The 21,674-nt window shown below is 48.6% G+C and overlaps 2 protein-coding genes across 2 annotated transcripts in view; one reads left to right on the forward strand and one right to left on the reverse strand.

The window, feature by feature from the left end:
- Positions 1 to 427: 427 nt before the first annotated feature.
- Positions 428 to 16,202, reverse strand: NELFE (negative elongation factor complex member E). The gene is made up of 10 exons (XM_056851379.1): positions 16,119 to 16,202; positions 13,993 to 14,065; positions 13,756 to 13,901; positions 13,598 to 13,672; positions 11,254 to 11,288; positions 8,789 to 9,033; positions 5,760 to 5,904; positions 4,520 to 4,574; positions 3,282 to 3,384; positions 428 to 501 (listed from the first exon to the last, which is right to left on the reverse strand). Exons 1-10 carry the CDS (start codon positions 16,191 to 16,193, stop codon positions 428 to 430), a joined length of 1,026 nt encoding a protein of 341 aa, XP_056707357.1. The 5' UTR covers positions 16,194 to 16,202.
- A 3,198-nt stretch (positions 16,203 to 19,400) lies between these two features.
- Positions 19,401 to 21,674, forward strand: part of SKIC2 (SKI2 subunit of superkiller complex) — a 45,561-nt gene continuing 43,287 nt past the window's right edge. The window contains exons 1-2 of the mRNA XM_056851391.1: positions 19,401 to 19,426; positions 21,010 to 21,131. Coding sequence (XP_056707369.1) covers positions 19,408 to 19,426; positions 21,010 to 21,131 — 141 coding nt within the window. The 5' untranslated portion in view covers positions 19,401 to 19,407. The remainder of the gene's footprint in view (positions 19,427 to 21,009; positions 21,132 to 21,674) is intronic.

Consider the following 21,674-nt stretch of genomic DNA (forward strand, 5'->3'; position numbering starts at 1 on the left):
GGGGGGAGAAGCCTATGCCGGTGTGGTGTGGTGTCGAGACCAGAGTGTCAAACTAGGATCTGGGAGACCCAGGTTTGAATCTCCGCTGCCATGGAAGCTTGCTGGGTGCCCTTGGGCCAGTCATACACGCTCAGCCTAACCTACCTTACAGGGTTGTTGTGAGGAATCGGTGGAGGAGAGGAGAAAAACGTAGGCAATGTTGGGTCCCAATTGGGGGGGGGATAAATATGGGTTATAAATTAAGTAAGTAAATAAATACGTGTCTGAGTTCTGTGGAGATAGGGCAGGATAAAAATAGATTGGTTTTACAAATATGGAGATCCGAGCCCCAAATATATAGAAAACACCTTATTTATTGGAACACCTGAATGAGACACAGCAAAAACAAAAACCTCCCTCGCCTCAAGCGAAGATAGCCTGATACGCTTCAGAAGATGACCTCACTGTAGACCACCTGGGACCGCTTGTCACGATGGGCCCCATTGATACTGTTCTTCACAGCTGAAACGGGAAGCAAGGTGTCAGCGGACCCAGTAAAGAGACCCAGCTCCCCCCACCTCCAGCTGTTCCTTCAGAGTATCTCCAGCTGTTCCCTCAGAGTATCTGAGCTCCCCCCACCTCCAGCTGTTCCCTCAGGGTATCTGAAGAAGTGAGCTGTGCCTCTTGAAAGCTCACACCCTGCCAGAAATTTTGTTAGTCTTGAAGGGGCTACTGGACTCTTGCTCTTTTCTACTGCTACAGACAGACTAATGTGGCTACCTGTCATGATCTATCTCAGAGGATGGTAAAGTATGTAAGCCCTGGGGAACTGCCCTGGCCTATTGAGGGCCGTGGCCCAAAACCCACTGGGATAGTGGGATATTTTCAAACATAAATCATTTTTTTAGTCCTTTTGGTGCCTGTGCATTTCTTGCAGCAGGGCAAATGGCAACTCTGAGGAGGGATGAGGTCAGCACAAGGGAACGAGGGGGTCATTTGCCCCTCCCAGCTGCCCTGAGCCAAGTAACGCTTAGGGCTGTTTAGCTTGGAAAGAAGGTGGCTGAGGGGAGACATGATAGAGGTCTATAAAATTATGCATGGTTTGGAGAGAGTGGACAGGGAGATGTTTTCCTCCCTCTCCCATAATACTAGAATGCGGGGTCGTCTGCTGAAGCTGGAGGGTGACAGATAAAAGGAAGTATTTTTTCACACAACACATAGTTACATTGTGGAACTCCCTGCCCCAGGATGTGGTGATGGCTGCTAACTTGGAAGGCTTTAAGAGGGGAGTAGACATATTCACGGAGGAGAGGGGTATTCACGGCTACTAGTTAAAATGGATACTAGTCATGATGCATACCTATTCTCTCCAGGATTAGAGGAGCATGCCTGCTATATTAGGTGCTGTGGAGCACAGGCAGGATGGTGCTGCTGCAGCCGTCTTGTGTGGGGGCTTCCTGGAGGCACCTGGTTGGCCACCTTGTGAACAGATTGCTGGACTTGATGGGCCTTGGTCTGATCCAGCAGGGCTTTTCTTATGTTCTTATGGCCCCCTCCTGGCTACTATTTAGACATTTAAAATGCACCAGAGACCAAGGATCTTCCAGCATGTGATCTAAGTTGGCCTTTCACCTTTTCCCCCCTTGTGCTGTCAACATACAGCAACCCCTCATGGGGTTTTCAAGGCAAAAGACGTTCAGAGGTGTTTTGCCACTGCCTCGTCCTCAATGCTGGCAGACATTGGCTGGAAAAATCATGGCTGCACACATTCCACAGGCCAATTAAAAAAAGAGTACTTTTTCAAAATCCGGAGTGCAAAAATAGGGGCAATGTAAATTGCGTGGATCAATGCACATATCCTTAACTGTGTGGATCAATGCACGTATCCAGAAAGAGAAAAATTATACGTGCAGTGCCATCCTAAGAGTTACACCCTTCTGAGGAAAGGTTGAAGGAGCTGGGTATGTTTAGCCTAAAGAGGAGAAGACTGAGAGCTGACATGATAATCATCTTCAAGTATTAGAAGGGCTGTCATATTGAGGATGGTGCAGAGTTGTTTTCTGTTGCCCCAGAAGGTCGGACCAGAACCAATGGGTTGAAATTAAACCAAAAGAGTTTCTGTCTAGACATTAGGAAGAATTGTCTAACAGTTAGAGTGGTTCCTCAGTGGAACAGGCTTCCTCGGGAGGTGGTAAGCTCTCCTTCCCTGGAGGTTTTTAAGAAGAGGTTAGATGGCCATCTGTCAGCAATGCTGATTCTGTGACCTTAGGCAGATGATGAGAGGGAGGGCATCTTGGCCATCCAACTCTATGATTCTATGAGTCCACTGAAGTCAACTGGCTTTTCGGGGTGTAAGCTTTCAAGAGTCAAAGCTCCCTTCCTCAGATGCTTGAAAGCTCATACCTCCAAAATCTTGTGGGTCTCTAAGGTGCAACTGGACTTGAATCTAGCTACTCTAACAAAGTGCTGGTTGTCGAAGGCTTTCATGGTCAGAGTTCATTGGTTCTTGTGGGTTATCCGGGCTGTGTAACTGTGGTCTTGGTATTTTCTTTCCTGACGTTTCGCCAGCAGCTGTGGCAGGAATCTTCAGAGGAGTAACACTGAAGGACAGTGTAGTCTTTAAAGATGCCTGCACAGCTTCTTTCAGGAAAGAAAATACCAAGACCACGGTTACACAGCCCGGATAACCCACAAGAACCAAAGTGCTGGTTCTTGCTGCTAAACCACTCTCCCCTTCACCTCTCTCTCCCCTGCTCCACAAAACCCTCGCCCACTGAATCCAACCCCAGAGCACAAAGCGCCGGAGGTTGGGGGTTTGCCGACCCCTGCATCCAGATCCCCCTTTTTTTCTCAGGCAGTTCCAAGCTCAAAAAAATAAATAAAAATCTCTAATAATACAATCAATGACCAACAAGACACATAAAGAGCATTATAACCTGCACCTATTTGCATATTACGAATCTAAAAAGTACGGCTAATTTTAATAGCCGCGGTACAGAATTTAGCGGTCTGAAGAGAAACCTGAGGTTTTTCATCTGTTAATAGCATCTTGGGCCAGAAATAGTTCAGATCGACCAGGGAAGTTTTTGACCAAAGGAAAAATAAATCTTATAATGGACTTCCTGATAGGTTGGGTGTCTAATCGAGACATATTCTGTGGTTTCAACATCCCCTGTCCCGCAGGGGCAGGGCCTTTCAGCTATGGGAACCTTCTTGCATCTTCCTAGGCAGTTCCAAGCAGTTTTGATGCCCCCATTCTCACCTTACACATACCCCCTCCAACAGACACCCTACCCACTTACCTAGCGATCCCCAGAGCAACTTGTCGGTGGCGACGTCCAACATGGGCTGTTTTCGCGCGATGCTGACCTTCAGCTGCACGTCCTCCACGACGGCATTGTTGAGCTGAAGTGGTGTTGTAGTTAGCACAGTATAGCGGTTGAGGGTGTCAGACTAGGATCTAGGAAACCCTGGCTCGACTCCCTACTCGGCTATGGAAGCTCGCTGGGAGACCTGGGCCCGCCCACTCTCTCTCAGCGTAACCTACCCCGGGGGGGGGTTGCTCTCGTGAAGGAGGGGACGGCGACATTGTAAGCTGCTTTGGGTCCCCTCTGTGGGGGGGAAAGTGCGGTATAAATAAACAAAAAAACAAGGTAAACAAATAAATCCCATGCCACTTCAGAAAAAAATAGCTTGGTGGCCCAGATGAGGGGTGTCAGACATACAGCCAGTGGGCCAGTTCCGGCCCCTTGACAGCTCTTATCCAGCCTGCGAGCCAGCCGAGGCAGCCACTCCCCCCCCTCTCAATCCGGGCTGGCGAGGCAGGGTCCTGCTCGACCAAGTGACATTTATGTCATATCCAGCCCTCATAACAATGGAGTTGACACCCCTGGGCCAGACATTCCTCTAAAAGGATAGACTTTTGAGGCATCTGGGGGGGGGGGAATTTGGTAGTCTTTAAAGACTATTCCAATATGAACTGGAAAAACCAGTACTAAGAGCCAGCACGTGTGCAGTGGTTAAGAGTGGCTGTTTGGAGCGGTGGACTCTGATCTAGAGAACTGGGTTTGAGTCCCCACTCCTCCACATGAGCGGCAGACGCTAATCTGGTGAACCGGGATGGTTTTCCTACTCCTCCACATGAAGCCAGATGGGTGACCTTGGGCCAGTCACAGCTCTCTTAAAGCTCTCTCGGCCCCACCTACCTCACAGGGTGTCTGTTGTGGGGAGGGGAAGGTGACTGTAAGCCGGTTCAATTCTGCCTTAAGCGGTAGAGAAAGTCGGCATATAAAAGCCAACTCTCCTTCTTTTTCTTCTAACCTGGCTCCCCAAAGAGCGGCATCTGTGCTAGGCCTCTGGTTCCCCTGGAAGGATCCAGCGCTAGGCCCAAACACACTCCTTCGCTCTCTGTAGGCTGTGCCGGCCTGCCCTGGCTCATTACCACACCCCAGGAGCACCTGCTTCCCAGCTGCAGGCTGTCTTCCCTAAGCGAAACCCCTCCTTAACTCTGACCGAAGAGGGGAAAATTAGAAAGCCGCACCTTGGTGATGGCCTGATCGGCGGACTCCATCTTCTCAAAGGTGATGAATGCACAGCTGGGGGGGGATGGGAAAGAGAGGTATAAACGTCGACATCCGGAATGGTCCCAAAGCCTCGGACAAACAATGTAGCTGGCTCAGGCCGAGTCGGGCCGCAACTGGTCCGCTAACCAGGTGCCGTCTGGTGGAACCGGTGGCAGCTCTCCGTGGCCTCAGGCAAAGGGTCCCCCTCCCCCCACAAATGCTTGTCATCCTTTTAACTGAGAAACTAAAAATTGAATCTGAGACCTTCTGCATGCCATTCTTGGTCGCTACCCCCATAGCTGTGGTCCCTTCCCAAAGCAATAACCTACCCCATATGATGATGAAGAAGAAGAAAAAGCTGAAGAAGCAGGAGGAGGAAGACGAGGTGTTTTTATATGCCGACTTTCTCCACCACTTAAGGAAGACTCAAACTGGCTTACAATCTCCTTCCCTTCCCCACAACAGACACCCTGTGAGGTAGGTGGGGCTGAGAGAGCTCTAAGAGAGCTGTGACTAGCCCAAGGTCACCCAGCTGGCTTCATGTGGAGGAGTGGGGAAACCAACGCAGTTCACCAGATTAGCCTCCGCCGCTCATGTGGAGGAGTGGGGAATCGAACCCGGTTCTCCAGATTAGAGTCCACTGCTCCAAACCACCGCTCTTAACCACTACACCACGCTGGCACGACCTTGTGGCATGAATGCTTTATTTATTTAAATCTGGATTCTGGGATAGGGATAATGGCGACAGGGAGTTTATGGGCAAGCAAACTGCTGGCATAATAGATTTAGTATTTTTTCCAGTATATACTTTTTTTTTGTCCCTCACCCATTTGTTTTTGAGGAGAAATCACAACCCCCAACTGTAGAGCCAGCGTGATGCAGTGGTTAAGAGTGGTGGACTCTAATCTGGAGAACCAGATTTTATTCCCCACCCTTCCACATGAATGGCAGAGGCTAATCTGGTGAACCGAGTTGGTTTCCCCCATGCCTCCACATGAAGCCAGCTGGGTGACCTTGGGCTAGTCACAGCTCTCAGAACTCTCTCAGCCCCACCTACCTCACAAGGTGCCTGTCGTGGGGAGGGGAAGGGGAGGCGATTGTAAGGCGGTTTGAGTCTCCTTGAAAAGTAGAGAAAGTCAGCATATAAAAACCAACTCTTCTTTTCGGCCTCGGGGCCAGCTAGTGTCATGAGCCTGCCCGGCCCCCACCCTCACTCACTTGCGGGGGTTGTCCATGGAGAGGTCAATGATGTTCCCAAAAGCAGAAAAAGCCGTGGTCAGCATGGTCTGACTCATGTCCGCCCCGGACACGTACACCGTATTCCCTTTGCGTGGAGCCCGTCGCTCTGGGAAAGAATCCGAACCTGGATGAGGGAAAACACAGTTCAGAAATAAGTCAACATAAAATAACAGAAAACAAAAAAAAACAACCCCCCCTTCACCATCTTGTGGTGCTTGAATGGCACATCATGGCTCGAGCTCTGCATGGCCTTGCCTCATCTCTATCTCTTCATCTAAATAACTGGTTCCCAACCAAGGGTCCATGGACCCCCAGGGGTCCGCGAGAACTAAATTAAGGTCCATGAAACAAAGTTATAAACCCATAATAAATTAATATTTTCAATTAAAAGTTCTCTATTATAAAAATATATATTCAAATATTATTCTAAGTTTGATGTTGAACTAACAGTTCTGATTAAAGTTTATTTTCAAATACTTGGAATTTTTATTTTGAACCTTGGGGTCCCTGCACCGAACAAAAAAGTCCTAGTGGTCCCTGGTCAAAAAAAGGTTGGGAACCACTGATAACAGTACGCCGTCGATGTATTAATTTATTACCATTGTTTTAATACTTTTAAAATATGAGATTGTTTTTATCTTTTATTGTAATGAATCTGTCGTAACCCCACCCTGAGCCTGCCTGCCTGGCTGGGGATTGAGGCCGGGCTAGAAATCGGGAAACAAACAAATAAATAAATGTATCCTATCCGCCTGTGACTTCTGCTCTTCAACCTCAACCACCTTCGACCATCTACATCTCCTGCATCCTTAAATGACACTGCCTTTTCTCCCTTGCTTAACAGAGAGAGAACCAGCATGGTGTAGTGGTTAATAGCGGTGGTTTGGAGCGGTGGAGTCTGATCTGGAGAACCGGGTTTGATCCCCCACTCCTCCACAGGAGCGGTGGAGGCTAACCTGGTGAACCGGGTTGGTTTCCCCACCCCTCCACACAAAGCCAGCTGGGTGACCTTGGCCTGGTCACAGCTCTCTTTGAGCTCTCTCAGCCCCACCTACCTCACAAGGTGTCTGTTGTGGGGGTGGGGGGAAGGAGACTGTGAGCCAGTTTGATTCTTCCTTAAGTGGTAGAGAAAGTCAGCATATAAAAACCAACTCTTCTTCTTAAACCTGAACTCTCCCTGTACACACCACTGGCTCGCTCTCTCCTGAACATGCCTCACAAAATCCCGCCTTTTCCTAAGAAGTCTGTAGCCCGGCCCCTCAAGCCCTCTCCCCTCATTTAAGCTTGAATACGTGGTAACCAGATGGAATGCAAGTTTTCCCTCCCGTTTCTTCCCCTCTACCCACCCCGCCTTCTTGTGGCTGCTTCTCCTCCTTGGCAAACTTTGTACTGTAAGCACCTCAGGGCAGGGATTTTGTTGTTAAGCGCCTTCCATGTGGAATCAGTGAACCCTCCCTCCTGCCCAAAGTTTTAACTGTTGTTTTTATGTTTGTGCGTGTATTTTAGCAATGGTTTTAATGATAAGTTGTTAGGGTTGTTTTTTTTGGGGAGATTGTAATGGTTTTTAGAGAGCCCCGTGGCGCAAAGCGGTCAGCTGCAGTATTACAGTCAAAAGCTCTGCTCAGACTTAAAATAAAGAAGTTTTTTTTTTTAAAGCTCTGCTCACAACCTGAGTTCGATCCCGACAGAAGTTGGTTTCAGGTAGCCGGCTCAAAGTTGTCTCAGCCTTCCATCCTTCCGAGGTCGGTAAAATGAGGACCCAGCTTGCTGGGGGTAAAGCGTAGATGACTGGGGAAGGCAGTGGCAAACCACCCCATAAACATAGTCTTCCTAGTAAACGTCGGGATGTGACGTCAACCTGTGGGTCAGGAATGACCCGGGGCTTCCACGAGGACTACCTTTATCTTTAATGGTTTTTAAGATGTGATTTTATTATGCATGTTTTCATTTGTTAACTGTCTTGGTGGTCCTTACGAAGGTGGGGAGGTGGGGGTATAAGTTTTGTAAAGTAAAGTAAACAAAAGAACAAATATATCCAATAGTGATGAGTGGCCCTCCCGTGTAGGTCAAAAATTCCACAAGGGGGAGGGAATGTCCACCCAGGACTAGGATAGACATTTTTGAGAATCTAAATAAATTATAATAATAATTTAAAAATCTAAAAAATTAACGCCTCACCAGTAATCTGTGATATCTGTACATGTGTAAATGTTGCTATTAAAAAATGGCCAAAAAATGAAGGAAAAGTAAAGAGTAGGGGTCAGTTGAAGGAAACTGCCCCAATTGAGGACCTTGCTAAATCACTACTGCTCTCACTGAGAAGCTACTACACAATGAGTAGGCGTGCTAGTCTATCTGTAGCAATAGAAAAGAGCAAGAGTCCAGTAGCACCTTAAAGACTAACAAAATTTCTGGCAGGGTATGAGCTTTCGTGAGCCACGGCTCCCTTCTTCAGATACAGCTAGAATGTGAGTCCATCAATCCTTAAGTAGAGAAGAGTGAATTCAGACACACAATGGCAATGTAAATGTTAAACGCAAGTAAATGACACAAGCAGGCATGATTGGATTAGATGTGATATGCAGAGGGGTAGCAGGTGTGGAGAAATTAGCATTGGTAATGAGACAGGGATCCCAGATCTCTATTCAATCCAGGAGAATGCATTGTCTTGAGCTTCATTATTAGTTACAGTTCAAAAGTCTCTCTTTCTAATCTCCCTTTGAAATCCCTTTTTAAGAGAACTGATACTTTTAAATCAGCAACTGAGTGTCCTGGAAGGTTAAAATGTTCCCCCACTGGTTTCTGAAGGTTGTGGTTTCTGATGTCAGACTGATGCCCATTCAATCTTTGTTTGTCAGTAGCAGTAATCAACACTAGTAATCAAAAATAAACTCAGCATCCCAAAAAGTGGGTTCGGTCCCATGAAAGCTTATGCTTTAGTAAGTGTGTTGCTCTTTAAGGTGCCCCCAGACTCTTCTCCTGGCCCGCTGAAAAAAGGAATTCCTTACAGCGGAAGCTGTCGTCTGTGTCACGATCACGATCACGCTCTCGGTCTCTCTCCCGGTCCCGGTCTCTGTCCCGTTCCGTATCTTGGTCCCTCTCGCTATCCCTGCTCCTCTCCCGGCTGCGATCCCGGTCGTAATCCTGCTCGAAACTGCGCAGGTTCTCGCTCGGGTCGGACTCCTTCTCTGGATCCCTGATGGGTTCTGGATCCTTTTCTGGATCCCGCAGCAGTTTGCTGGAGCTCACGAAGCTGGGGGGGAAGAGCGCACAAGGAGTTATCGACAGTCGCGGATGGCAACGGTTGTGGGTGGAAAGGGCGGGGGTTAAATCTTACCGTCCTGCGCTGTTGCGACGGCATTCGGGGGGCTTGGTGCACTGCAGTTTATGCAGTCAGCCTTCAAAATTTGGGAAGGCAAAGGGTGTGGCATGTCCCTTGTAGGGTAGGATAGTCAGAATTTCTGGCAGCTGCGTCTGTGAATGCTGACACAGGTATCTGCCTCTCCCACCATCATCACTTGCCTCAAAGCCTAACAATTATGTTCATAAGAAGAAGAGTTGGTTTTTCTATGCTGACTTTCTCTACCACTTAAGGGAGAATCAAACCAGCTTACAATTACCTTCCCTTCCCCTCCCTACAAGCACCCTGTGAGGTAGGTGGGGCTGAGAGAGCTCTAAGAGAACTGTGACTAGCCCAAGGTCACCGAGCTGGCTTTATGTGAAGGAGTGGGGAAACCAAACTGGTTCACCAGATTAGCCTCTGCCGCTCTTGTGGAGGAGTGGGGAATCGAACCCGGTTCTCCAGATTGGAGTCCACTGCTCTTAACCACAACACCACACTACATTACTTGCTCTTCCTTCCACTCATTGACTTATACTGAAACTTTACGTGTCGCAAACACTACTACCAAACAAGAGAGGATCCGGGCAACATCCCCAAATGTTTGACATTCTCTGTGTGTGTGAAGTGCCGTCAAGTCGCAGCACACTTATGGCAACCCCTTATGGGGTTTTCAAAGCAAGAGACTAACCGAGGTGGATTTGCGAGTGCCTTCCTCTGCACAGCGACCCTGGTATTCCTTGGTGGTCTCCCATCCAAATACTAACCAGGGCTGACCCTGCTTAGCTTCCGAGATCTGACAAGATCAGGTTCTACCATGCTGCCTTCCCTCCTTCACATTCTCTAGACCTCCAAAAGAAGGCACACAAAAATTGTACGAGACCTCTGCACAAAACATTTAAACTGCTGTTCCTTTCCCTTCCCTAGATTTAACAGCCACTGGCCCTCCATCAACCACTTCACTCTTTAAAAAAGGGAGATGAAATTTAATTTTTCCTTGACACTGTAAAGAGAAAAGTTGCCACATCTCTCATGCAATTGAACGATCTATCTGACAGCAGATAATGCAGTACCAGCTTCTCAGAAAGTGTCTTTAGCTGTTTCATCCACGGAGTGATATATTCATTTCATACAATATTATTATTTTGTGGACATGCTAAAACAATGTGGGCTAAGGAGTCTATTTGATTAAACGGCTGTTCTTCACTGAATTTCTCTGAACTTCAGCCAGGTTGGTCCCCCTTGCTCAGTAGATTCGTCACATCCAATTTTATACCTTGAAGGCAAATCATCTTGCTTTGATGAATATTCAAGCTTAAGCGTGGGAAAGTACGGGAAGAACAAGATGCCTTCAATACATCCCTGCCACTCCCATAATTTGACATGCATTTTCTTTTCTCACCTTGAATCTTCAAGACAAGGAGAAGTAGAAACTTACAGGAGTATATAAAGTAAAAACAATCTTCAGAGGTGTTTCACATGTTCCCCTTCCCTGGGGATATTTCCAAGTTGCCACCTAGCTTAGAATAAGCCAAAGGTGGTTGACCCACAACCAGGTGGACAACCGGAAGCTAAAACAGCCATGTCTCTGTAACAGTGAGAACTAGAAACTTTCGAAACAAAGCAAGATGATATTTTCAGGATCCTCCATGAGCAACCTAATTCTGTGACTGCTTCCCAAAATTCGAAGCCTGTACCGTTTTAAGATGTTCATCCCACAAGCTAGTTGCTTGTTTAATAGCTGGAAGCTGACATCAGGACCTATCTAAAGAGAAACTGAGAAAAATCTCCAGTGGAACTCGATATGGTTAAGCAAGACCGAATATTTCAACAGAGAGGCATCTCTGATATTAACTTTTCTCCTCCCAACGCTTCCTCTCTTCCCAGTTCCAATCTTTCCCGTCTTCCCCTTAACTCATGATCCCTTTTCTCCCTACCAGAGAAGGCCCACCGTGCCCCTGACCCATGGGTTAGATCTCTTGGGTCCGTTATACCAGCGTAGGCAGAAAGAACATGTCTTGTGTTAAGGGAAGGGCTCCCTCTGCTGGAGGGGGAAAGTGCTTCTGCCACCAGAACCGACCAGCCGCATCTGATCCCGTATCTCCACATAGAGACAATATGTCTGAAACTAACCTTTTGTACAGAGGTTTCCTCTGGGGACGCCGTGACTAAAACAAACAAAGACATCAATGATTTCACTGTACCAATCAGTCAGGAATCTCTGAGTTGAAGTCAGGACAACCCTCAATTCTGTTTCAAAATTCTGCACTGTTTTATGCTGTGGGTTCTAAGGAGGATTGGCCAAACTGGCTCGTGGGGGATTGACATACAGCTCGTAAACATCTCAAATTGGATATACCACCCATCACATGAACACATGAAGCTGCCCTATACTGAATCAGAACCTTGGTCTATCAAAGTTAGTATTGTCTACTCAGACCGTCAGCAGATCTCCAGGGTCTCAGGCAGGGGTCTTTCCCATCACCTCCCTGCCTAGTCCCTTTAACTGGAGATGCCGGGGATTGAACCTGGGACCTTCTGCATGCCAAGCAGAGGCTCTACCACTGAGCCATGGCCGCACACGTTAAGCTGCCTGATAGTGAATCAGACCATCGATCCAACAAGGGCAGTACTTCCACCATGGACCAGTGGAAGAGCATCTGCTTTGCAGGCCCAGGTTCAGTCCATGGCATCTTTGTGATAAAAGATCACAGGTAGCTGATACCAACTCCTGGTTGAGACACAGAAGAGCGGCTGCCATTCAGAGTAGACATTTTAGGGACGGGCCATGGCTAAGTGGTAGAGCATCCGCTTGGCGTGCAGAAGGTCCCAGGTTCAGTCCCCGGCATCTCCAGTTAAAGGGACTAGGCAAGTAGGTGATGAGAAAGACCTTTCTCTGTCTGCGACTGTGGAGAGCCATTGCGTGTCAGAGTAGACAATACTGACTTTGATGGACCAAGGGTCTGGCTCAGTATAAAGAACCTTAATGTGTTCAATGGTCTCATTCGGTCTAAGGCGGCTCCCTGTGTTCCCTCCTGTTTCCTCAGCACCCGCTCTCCAGGCTGTACTCTGGGTTTCTAGATCTGAGCTGCTCTCGTGGAGATCTGCTGCTTTTCTGTTGGCTGACTGGCCTCCCACAGTGCACTTGGGCCCACACAAGTTCTCCCACTCTTTATAGCCCACTATAGACCGATGATGGAACCTTGGCCAGCTTGCCCCAAAGCGCAGAAAGGCACACAGCAGCAACAGTATTCATGCGCCTGTTGTGTATGCACATTGGTGGATGACGAAAAGCGGGTAGATCTCCAGGAAAGAAGCAGACAACGTGCCATGTCCTCTCAATACCATCTAAATGACAAGTGAGAAGGCCTCTTGGGCCAAAGAGGTTGCCCAATGCTTCTTTTCCAGCATAAGAACATAAGAAAGGCCCTGCTGGATCAGACCAAGGTCCATCAAGTCCAGCAGTCTGTTCACAGTGGCCAATGAGGTGCCTCTAGGAAGCCCCCTAACAAGATGACTGCAGCAGCACCCTCCTGCCGGTGTTCCACTGCACCTAATATAATAAACATGCTCCTCTGATCCTGGAGAGAACAGGTATGCATCATGACAAGTGGCCATTTTAACTAGTAGCCATGAATACCCCTCTTCTCCATGAACATGTCCACTCCCCTCTTAAAGCCTTACATAAGAACATAAGAAAAGCCATGCTGGATCAGACCAAGGCCCATCAAGTCCAGCAGTCTGTTCGTACACAGTGGCCGACCAGGAGCCTCTAGGAAGCCCACAAACAAGATGACTGCAGCAGTATTGTCCTGTGTTCCACAGCACCTAATATATTCAGCATGCTCCTCTGATCCCGGAGAGAATAGGTATGCATCATGACTGGTATCCATTTTTACTAGTAGCCATGACTACCCTTCTCCTCCCTGGACATGTCCACTCCCCTCTTAACGCCTTCCAAGTTGGCAGCCATCACCACATCCTGGGGCAGGGAGTTCCACAACGTAACTATGCGTTGTGTGAAAAAATACTTCCTTTTATCTGTTTTTAATCTGTCACCCTCCAGCATCAGCAGACGACCCCACGTTCTAGTATAATGGGAGAGGGAGAAAAACTTCTCCCTGTCCACTCTCTCCAAACCATACATAATTTTATAGTTCTGCTGGATCAGACCAGTAGTCCATCTAGTGCAGCATCCAGCAGCATTATCCTGCCTGTGTTCCACAGCACCTAATATAACAGGCATGTTCCTCTGAACCTGGAGAGAATAGGTATGCAGCATGACTAGTATCCATTTTAACTAATAGCCATGGATAGCCCTCTCCTCCCTGGACATGTCCACTCCCCTCTTAATGCCTTCCAAGTTGGCAGCCACCACCACATCCTGGGGCAGGGAGTTCCACAGTTCAACTATTAAGCATGTAGAGGAGGTTTTCGGATTTGCTTCCCCTGCCAAGGAACCCCAATCCCCAAGTACCTCTTGAGAATCATCATCTGCTGAGATGCTCCGCTGGAAAGGCTGGAACGTCAGGGTGGGCCCTTTCTCAGGATCCTACCGACAAACACGGAGGGGTTAAGCCAATGCTGACCAACCACCCCGCCCCTCCCTGCCCGCTCCTGGTCAGCCCGGCTCGCCTTCAGCTTTCCCTCCAGAGTGCGAGAGCGCTTGAACCCGGAGTTCTTGTTCTCGGCTTTAATGGCACTGATCGCCCCGGTTTTCACGAGCATCTTGGCCTGCTCCGTCGCGGTGGCCGTGTCTACAACCAGCTGGTCCGAGATGGCTGGGGACAAAAGAAGGGAGAGAACCCCAAAGTCGGCGCTCTGTACCCTAACTCGACCCCATCCCCCTTCACTTTTTGATCCCTGACTTACAGCGTTTAATTCCTCCCTGGCTGGCTTGACTGGTGGAGCTCTGCTGTTTCTTTAAGGCCAAGAGGGCTTTTTTCTGGGGTGGAAAGAAAATTAGTCATTGGACTCCCTCCCTTTCTTAGGACCCTATTCTCTCCCCCCCCCCCCCGCCCCGCAAATCTCATTCTCCACTCTGTCTACGGGATGAAGAAGAAGTGGAGGAAGAGTTGGTTTTTATATGCCAACTTTCTCCACCACTTAAGGAAGAATCAAACTGGCTTACAATTACATTCCCCTCCCCACAACAGACACCCTGTGAGGTAGGTGGGGCTGAGAGAGCTCTAACAGAGCTGTAACGTGCCCAAGGTCACCCAGCTGGCTTCATATGCAGGAGTGGGGAAACAAATCCAGTTCACCAGATTAGCGTCCGCCGCTCATGTGGAGGAGCGGGGAATCAAACCTGGTTCTCCAGATCAGAGTCCACTGCTCCAAATCACCGCTCTTAACCACTACGCCACGCTGGCTCTCCCTGACAGAACCCATGCCCCGTACACAGAAGGCTCCAGACTCAGCATCTCCCGTTAAAAATATCTCTGGGTCTAAATATATCATTCTTTTTTTCTGGGGGTGTGTGCCTTGGGCAGTAGCCTGAATAGCCCAAACCAGCCTGGTGTCACAGCCCAGCCTGAGCTCAGCGACAGGGAGGACTCTGCAGAGGAGGGGGGACCCTGTGCAGAAAACTCACAGCCAACAACAGACAACCCGCAGGGAGACCAAGGGCAGGCACTCCCTGAGGTGCAGCCATCAGTCGGCTCAGAGGCACCTTATGGGGCTTGCCACAAGTCCGTTGGGATGTCACGGCACTTTAATATGTATTTAGCAGGAGAAGCCATGAAAAGCTTGCAGTTGCCCCACTTCAACTGTCCATTAAGCTTCTTCTAGGGAGTCAAAACTATTTAGGGAGGGAGTCAGTGGTAGAGCATCTGCGTGGAATGCAGAAGGTCCCAGGTTCAATCCTGCAAGCCTTTCTGGCTCCCTTTTGACTCCGGACCGTTTGACTCTGCTTTCGGACCTTCCTCCGGCTTGTAAACTTCCGAGACTGAGAGAGATGCTGTAACCTGACACCAGCCCAGCAGGCAGAAGACCTGAGCTCATTGGAGCTTGGAAGCTAAGCAGGATCGGCCCTGGTTCGGACTTGGATGGGAGACCACCAAGGAAGTCCAGGGTCGCTACGCAGAGGCATGCAATGGCAAACCACTCCTGCTTGTCTCTTGCCTTGAAAACCCCTTGATGGGTAGCCATAATTCAGCTGCGACTTGACGGCACATTATTATTATTATTAACAACAACCCTTGGGCAAGTCAGCAGGGAAACGAATCACTGCAGGGAGTGATTAAAGAGCTGCAGGGAAGGCTGGGCGGGGGGTTGGGAGACTACTTGCAATAGGCGGATTCAAACACTGAGGGGAGATGTGGCTTCACATCCCCTCGAATCTCCAGTTAAAGAAAAAGAGTTGGTTTTTATATGCTGACTTTCTCTACCACTTAAGGGAGAATCAAACAGGCTTACAATCTCCTTCCCCTCCCCACAACAGACACCCTGTGAGGTAGGTGGGGCTGAGACAGCTGTGACCAGCCCAAGGTCACCCAGCTGGCTTCATGCGTAGGAGTGGGGAAACCAACCCAGTTCACCAGATTAGCGTCCACCACTCATGCGGAAGAATGGGTTCTCCAAATCAGACTGTATCGCTCCAAACCACTGCTCTTAACCACTACACCATGCTGGCTCTCGTGGTGTAAAGGACCTCAGATCTCTCTGGATTTTTGGGGTATAGTCTTTTGAGAGCCAAAGCTCCCTTCATTGGATCTGGCAGAGGAAGCTTTAACTCTCGAAAGCTCATACCCTGAAAATCTCGTCGGTGTCTACAGTACTGCTGGACTCGAATCTAGCTGTTCCAGGCCAACACGGCTTCCCTCCTGGAACTTTCTTCCTCTGTCTCTTGACTGTCTTTGACAATCAAAGTAGACAACATTAAGTTCCATCACAGTCTGACTCGTAAAATGCAACTTTTTTTGTCCTTTCAAATACCTGCCCACCCTTCTCTAAGGCGTTATTCATCCTCCCCGAGGGAAGCACTGACGAAATCTGACCTTTTTCTTGAGTTTGGCAAATTTTTTCTGCAGAGCTTCCTCTTCTTCCGTCAGACCCGGCGGGAAGACAATCATGGTTGTCTGAAGAGGGACCTGCCTGGAATTGGAAGTCAAAGGGAAGCATCAGTCAGCTGTGTTGGGAAAAGGCTCATTTGCTTAGGGCACGTGTGTGTGCATCTTACGGAAGAGGCCCCAGGAAAATCAAAAGGCCTGGCCATTGCTGAAGTAGACTGATACGTAGAAGAAGAAGAGTTGGTTTTTATACGCCGACTTTCTCTACCTTTTAAGGAGAGTCAAACCAACTTACAATCACCTTCCCTTCCCCTCCCCACAATAGACACCTTGTGAGGTAGGTGAGGCTGAGAGAGAGCAGAGAGAACTGTGACTAGCCCAAGGTCACCCAGCGGGCTTCAGGTGGAGGAGTGGGGAATCAAACCCGGTTCTCCAGATTAGAGTCCAGTGCTCCTAACCACTACTCTTAACCACTACACCATGCTGGCTCGTATTCAGCAGCGCAGCCACGTGTCTGAATATAAATATCTTATCATCTCAAAAGATCCCTTAAAATTCTGGTGAACATTGGCAAGCAGGAAACAAAGCCAGCCTCTTTATGAGCCCAACTATCCTACTAGCATCTTTTCCTGAGACTCTTTTCCAAATTGCTCCACAATTTTCTTTGAGCTGTGGGATACACCACTGACCCTGCTGTCTAAGAGCTCTTGTCAGACCTTTAAGCAGCAAAGAGCGGAGGAATGCTGCAAACTGAGTGTTGTTGAGTTTTTCTGGCAGCAAATAGAGATTCTACAGCTTCATGGTATGGGGCTATTCAGTTTAGGGGGGGGGAAAGCACACAAGGGATCATAAGATATCATAGTTCCGCTGTACACCGCATTGGTCAGGCCGCACCTGGAGTCCTGTATGCAGTTCTGGAGGCCTCACTTTAAAAAGGGTGTGGACAGAATCAAGCGGGTCCAGAGGAGAGCGACGAGGATGATCAGGTGCCTGGAGACCAAGCCCTAGGAAGAAAGGCTGAGGGAGTTGGGAATGTTCAGTCTGTAGAAGAGGAGATTGAAGGGGGACATGATTACTCTTTAAGTATTTGAAGGGCTGTCACTTAGAGGAGGGCAGGGAGCTGTTCCTGTTGGCTGCAGAGGATAGGACTCGCAATAATGGGTTCAAATTGTCAGGATCAGGCGTCCCTAGCATCCCATAAGCAAACTCATCCAGGCAGGTATTCCTGAAGCAGTGATACTTTATTAGGAGCAAAAAGACAGATTAAAGGACTGACTACCTAGAGGCAGGTGAGGCTAGTAATGAGGAAACATAGGCAGGTTACATGTTTAAAAGCAATACAGGCAGTGAAAGTAAACATGGCCAAGCAGTTCCGCGATAAGCGGTTCCCAGGAAGGGAGACTAAACATCAGCACAGCTGAGGAAAACAGGACGAGCGAAACTGTACACAGATGCTTGCAGGCATGAGAACCAGGACTTGACATGTAGCCAGAAACTGGCCTAACTCATGTCAAGAGCCTTTACTCCTGCATGAGGGAGCAAGGCCTGACACAAATTGCAGGCGGAAAGGTACTGGCTGGACATTATGAAAAAATTTTTTTACAGTAAGAGTTGTTTGACAGTGGAATCAGCTACCTAGGGAGGTGGTGAGCTCCCCCTCTCTGGCAGTCTTTAAGCAGAGGCTGGACAAACACTTGTTGGGGATGCTCTAGGCTGATCCTGCATGAAGCAGGGGGTTGGACTAGATGGCCTGTATGGCCCCTTCCAACTCTATGATTCTATGACTCTACATTACGCCTGGTGTGCAGAAAGCAGCAAGAGAGCTTTTTTCCAGGCAGTAGATTCAGAGCTAGCAAAATATTTTGTTACACAATGCATAATTATCTTGTGGAGCTTCATGCCACGGGAAGCAATGGCAACCAGTAGCACAGCTTGACCAGGTGGTTAGACGTGTTCTTGAAGTTTAGGTTCATCAACGGCTGTTAAGCCACGATAGCAAACCATTTTTAGAGGCCGTATATCTCTGAATACCACTTGGTAAGGAGCAGTAAAAGGGGAAGGCTTTGGCCTTCCCGCCACGCTTGTAGACTTTTTCTCTGGCTGCCGTACAAAACAGGATGCTGCATTAGATGGCCTCTGGTCCGAGCAGAGTTCTTATGATCTCGTGTTTTTAAGAATGCAGGACAACCGTGGAGTCGCGTGGACCTTATATGTGTGCAAGCGCACCCGTGTGTCCAAAGACACATAGATGCACAGCAGCTTCTTGTCAAATAACTGAGCTTGCGTAACAGTGCCCCCCTACACTTGGGCCACAGCCAACCCACCAAGGTCCCCACTCCTTTTGAACCGTAAGCGCATCTCCTCGCTTCGTGAGGTTTGCTCGAACATCCTACAACAGTGCAAAGAGGCCTCTTAGAGCCCAGCCCAGCCCTCAGTGCCCCAGGTCAAGGCCCAGTCCTATCACCCATGATGCACCGGGACTCATGCCAACCACCTTCCTTTCCCCGCCGTCAATTACGTTTGGCGAGCCTGTCCCATGATGCACCGTGGCTCCTGCCAACTCTACCTTTGCATCCCTCGTCGGATTTTGCACTCACCAAGGGGAGCCCTTCTGTTTTCCCGTCGGCTGTCTCCCGCGCGTGCGCACTTCTCTCTGCCGTCCACAAGCTCCCCGCACGATCAGGGAGGCGGCGCAACTCTTAATTTGCATAAGCCGCCCCGCGACGTGAATCCCATTGGCTGGTCACGTTTGTCCGGGAGACTCTGAAGGGGAGGGTGAGGGGAAAAGAACGGTGGGGATTTTGCATCTTACTTTGCATATCGCCATTCATTGGCTGAACAACAGAAGAGCGTTCGAAATGCGTCGGGGGGGGGGGGACAGCCAGTTTCTTATTTGAATAAAAGGCCGCTTGGTTACGGTAAATGGCAGTGTGGCAGGGGGAAACGCGTTATAATTTGCATAACGCTTTGCCATTGGACCACAGTCTGTTCACTTCCTGTTTTCCTGAAGCCGACAAAAAGAAATGTCGGTTCTTCCCTTTGTCTACGGCCACGCCCACCCTTACTACGATCGACAAATCCCTTTTAAGTTAAGAACTTTCACTTCCGCTCCTCAGGGGCGGGCAAGAGTGGTTACTTCCGCCCGGCGTAGCCACTGGTTTCCGCCGCTTCTGCACCCTCTTCCTTTGCCCGTTGCTGGAATTGTTGCCCTTACTATGCTGGGGAGTACTTCCGGGTTAGGTGAAGCCGGGCCCTTGTGGCAGCTGCAACTGTAGACATGGAGCTGGAGAGGATAGGTGAGGAAGGGGAGGCTGGGGGGCAGGGAGAGGGGGTAGCTGGCTTGGGCATAACTTTTTTTTTTTTAAAAAGGAAGAAGCTTTCTTTGAATACAGGTTTATTAAAGTCAATGGTATAGTGTTAGAAAGAGCAAGAGTTCAGTAGCACCTTAAAGACTAGCAACACTTCTACGTAAGGACATAAGAAAGGCCCTGCTGGATCAGACCTAAGGCCCGCCAAGTCCAGCAGTCTGTTCACACAGTGGCCAAACCAGGGGCCTCTAGGAAGCCCCCAAACAAGACGACTGCAGCAGCAGCATTATCCTGCCCGTGTTCCCCAGCATCTAACAGAATAGGCATGCTCCTCTGATCCTGGAGAGAATAGGTACACATCATGACTAGTATCCATTTTGACTAGCAGCCATGGATATCCCACTCCTCTCTTAAAGCCTTCCAGGTTGGCAGCTACCACCACATCCTGGGGCAGGGAGTTCCACAATTTAACTGTTTCTGGCAGGGTATGAGCTTTCCTGAGTCACAGCTCACTTTTTCAGATTTGCCAGTGGTATAGTGGTGTCTATGCGTAGAATATGTGCATTCATATGACGACTGGACCGTCACACAGTGAAAGAAAAGCAGGCTGTGAATCATCTGAATAAATACAATTGTTGGAATCTAGCAGCCAGCCAGCCACAGTGCAAGGAAAAGAGGGAGAAATGGCAAGGCTTTCAGCAAGTTTGTTTTGTAATTTTTGGGGGGGTTAGCTACCTAGAGGGTTTTGTTTTTCTCTTTTTGAGAAAAGAAAGGTGGTGAGTGGGATGTCAATAATAAATAATTTACTTGCGATATTGGTTATTGCGAAACTATGGAAAGCTTTTAGCGCTGCACAGCAGAAAACAATGTTCACATTTTTTAAAAAAAAAATTAACAATATAAAAATCCTCTTACTGTTGGCTTCTGCTTTTATAGCAGAGCTCTTCTGCCTCTAAACAACTGCATGGCAAACAAATTTGACAGATGAGTGCTTCCTCCATACCTATAGCAGGGGGGAAACTGCACCAGTGGGATTTCTGCTTGTCATGTGGGTGTTAAAAGGACCCTGTGCTAGGGAAAAGGGAAGATAACTGTATGGTGGGGAGGAGCGCTGGCAGCTCATGCGTGTTTTATTTGGGACTTGTAAATCTTGTAAAACTTTAGTGTTTTGGAGGGATAGTGTTCAAATGACAAGACACCCAGGTTTTGACTCTGAGATGTGAAGCTGAAGCCTCGGTGGTTGAAATGCCTGGGAGGCAATGTATCACCTGCCCAGGTACCACAATAATGATCAAAATTCAGATACACAAGGTTATAAAATCAAATTATCCTGGGTGTGGTGTCAAGTGGTAAGAAGAGCCCTGCTGGATCAGACTGATCGTTCCTCTAGTCCAGCATTCTTTTTTCATACAGCAGCCAGCCAGTTATCCTGAAAGGCTAGCCCACAAGACATAGAGGCTGAGGCCCTCCCCTGATATTGCCTTTCAGCACTGGGTTTCAGCAATAGCAGAGATTAAAAAATACAGCAGTGGCAAGGTGGATTTTGAAGCACCCATGTTTTTGTCTTCAAGCCCTGCCCCCCAGAGGTCCTTTGGAGCTGCCTCTCTCGATTCTGGAGGTCGGATGCGCTGGCCGCTTTGAGCTCATCACCCAAGAGGAGAAGCCTGATGGAGAGGGATTTCCACTGACCACGGTAAGGGCCAGAAACGAGAGAACAGTGTCCCAGAGTAATGGGCGGCTGCTCATTCGGGTGAATAGAAAATTTGTTTGAAGACGGTCCAAAAGCCAGTGAGGCATAGTGTTTAGAGTGCTGGACTTAGGACCAGAGAGGAGCTGTGTTCAAATCCTCACTTTCCCATGAACCTCCGTGGTTGATTTAAGGCCTGATACTCTCTGTCTCTCAACCTAGCTTGCATCATCGGGGATAAAATGAGGGAGGGATGGGAGAATCCTTACAAGGCTCCTGAGCTCCTTTGAGGAAAGCTGAGGTAAAAAATGTGAAAGAAAATTCCCAGCATGGCTCAGTATTCTGTGCTATTCTTTGACCAAAGGTGTTAACAATAAAACATCAAAGCAAGCAGGCAAATAAAAAAAGCATTTGTGTAGGGTGGCATCTGAAGATGTCGTGGTGGCTCAGGAGGAGGGAAAAACCGGCTCTGGGTATTCTTGGTATGGGACGTACTGGGATGGGTACAACCACTCCGCTCAGTCCCCAAGGGTCTTCTTCCACTGATTC

Source organism: Euleptes europaea, chromosome 1 (genome assembly GCF_029931775.1).
Source record: "Euleptes europaea isolate rEulEur1 chromosome 1, rEulEur1.hap1, whole genome shotgun sequence".
In the NCBI taxonomy this organism is placed as follows: Eukaryota; Metazoa; Chordata; class Lepidosauria; order Squamata; family Sphaerodactylidae; genus Euleptes; species Euleptes europaea.

What these genes read in the sequence shown, in the direction of transcription:
- NELFE (XM_056851379.1), bottom strand. Translation starts at nt 16,193, where the DNA reads ATGATTGTCTTCCCGCCGGGTCTGACGGAAGAAGAGGAAGCTCTGCAG. An exon ending in CTCTGGAGGGAAAGCTGAAG is followed by an intron (nt 13,673 to 13,755) that starts GCGAGCCGGGCT and finishes GTTTGTCGGTAG; the next exon opens with GATCCTGAGAAAGGGCCCAC. An exon ending in TCCATGGACAACCCCCGCAA is followed by an intron (nt 4,575 to 5,759) that starts GTGAGTGAGGGT and finishes ATCCCCCCCCAG; the next exon opens with CTGTGCATTCATCACCTTTG.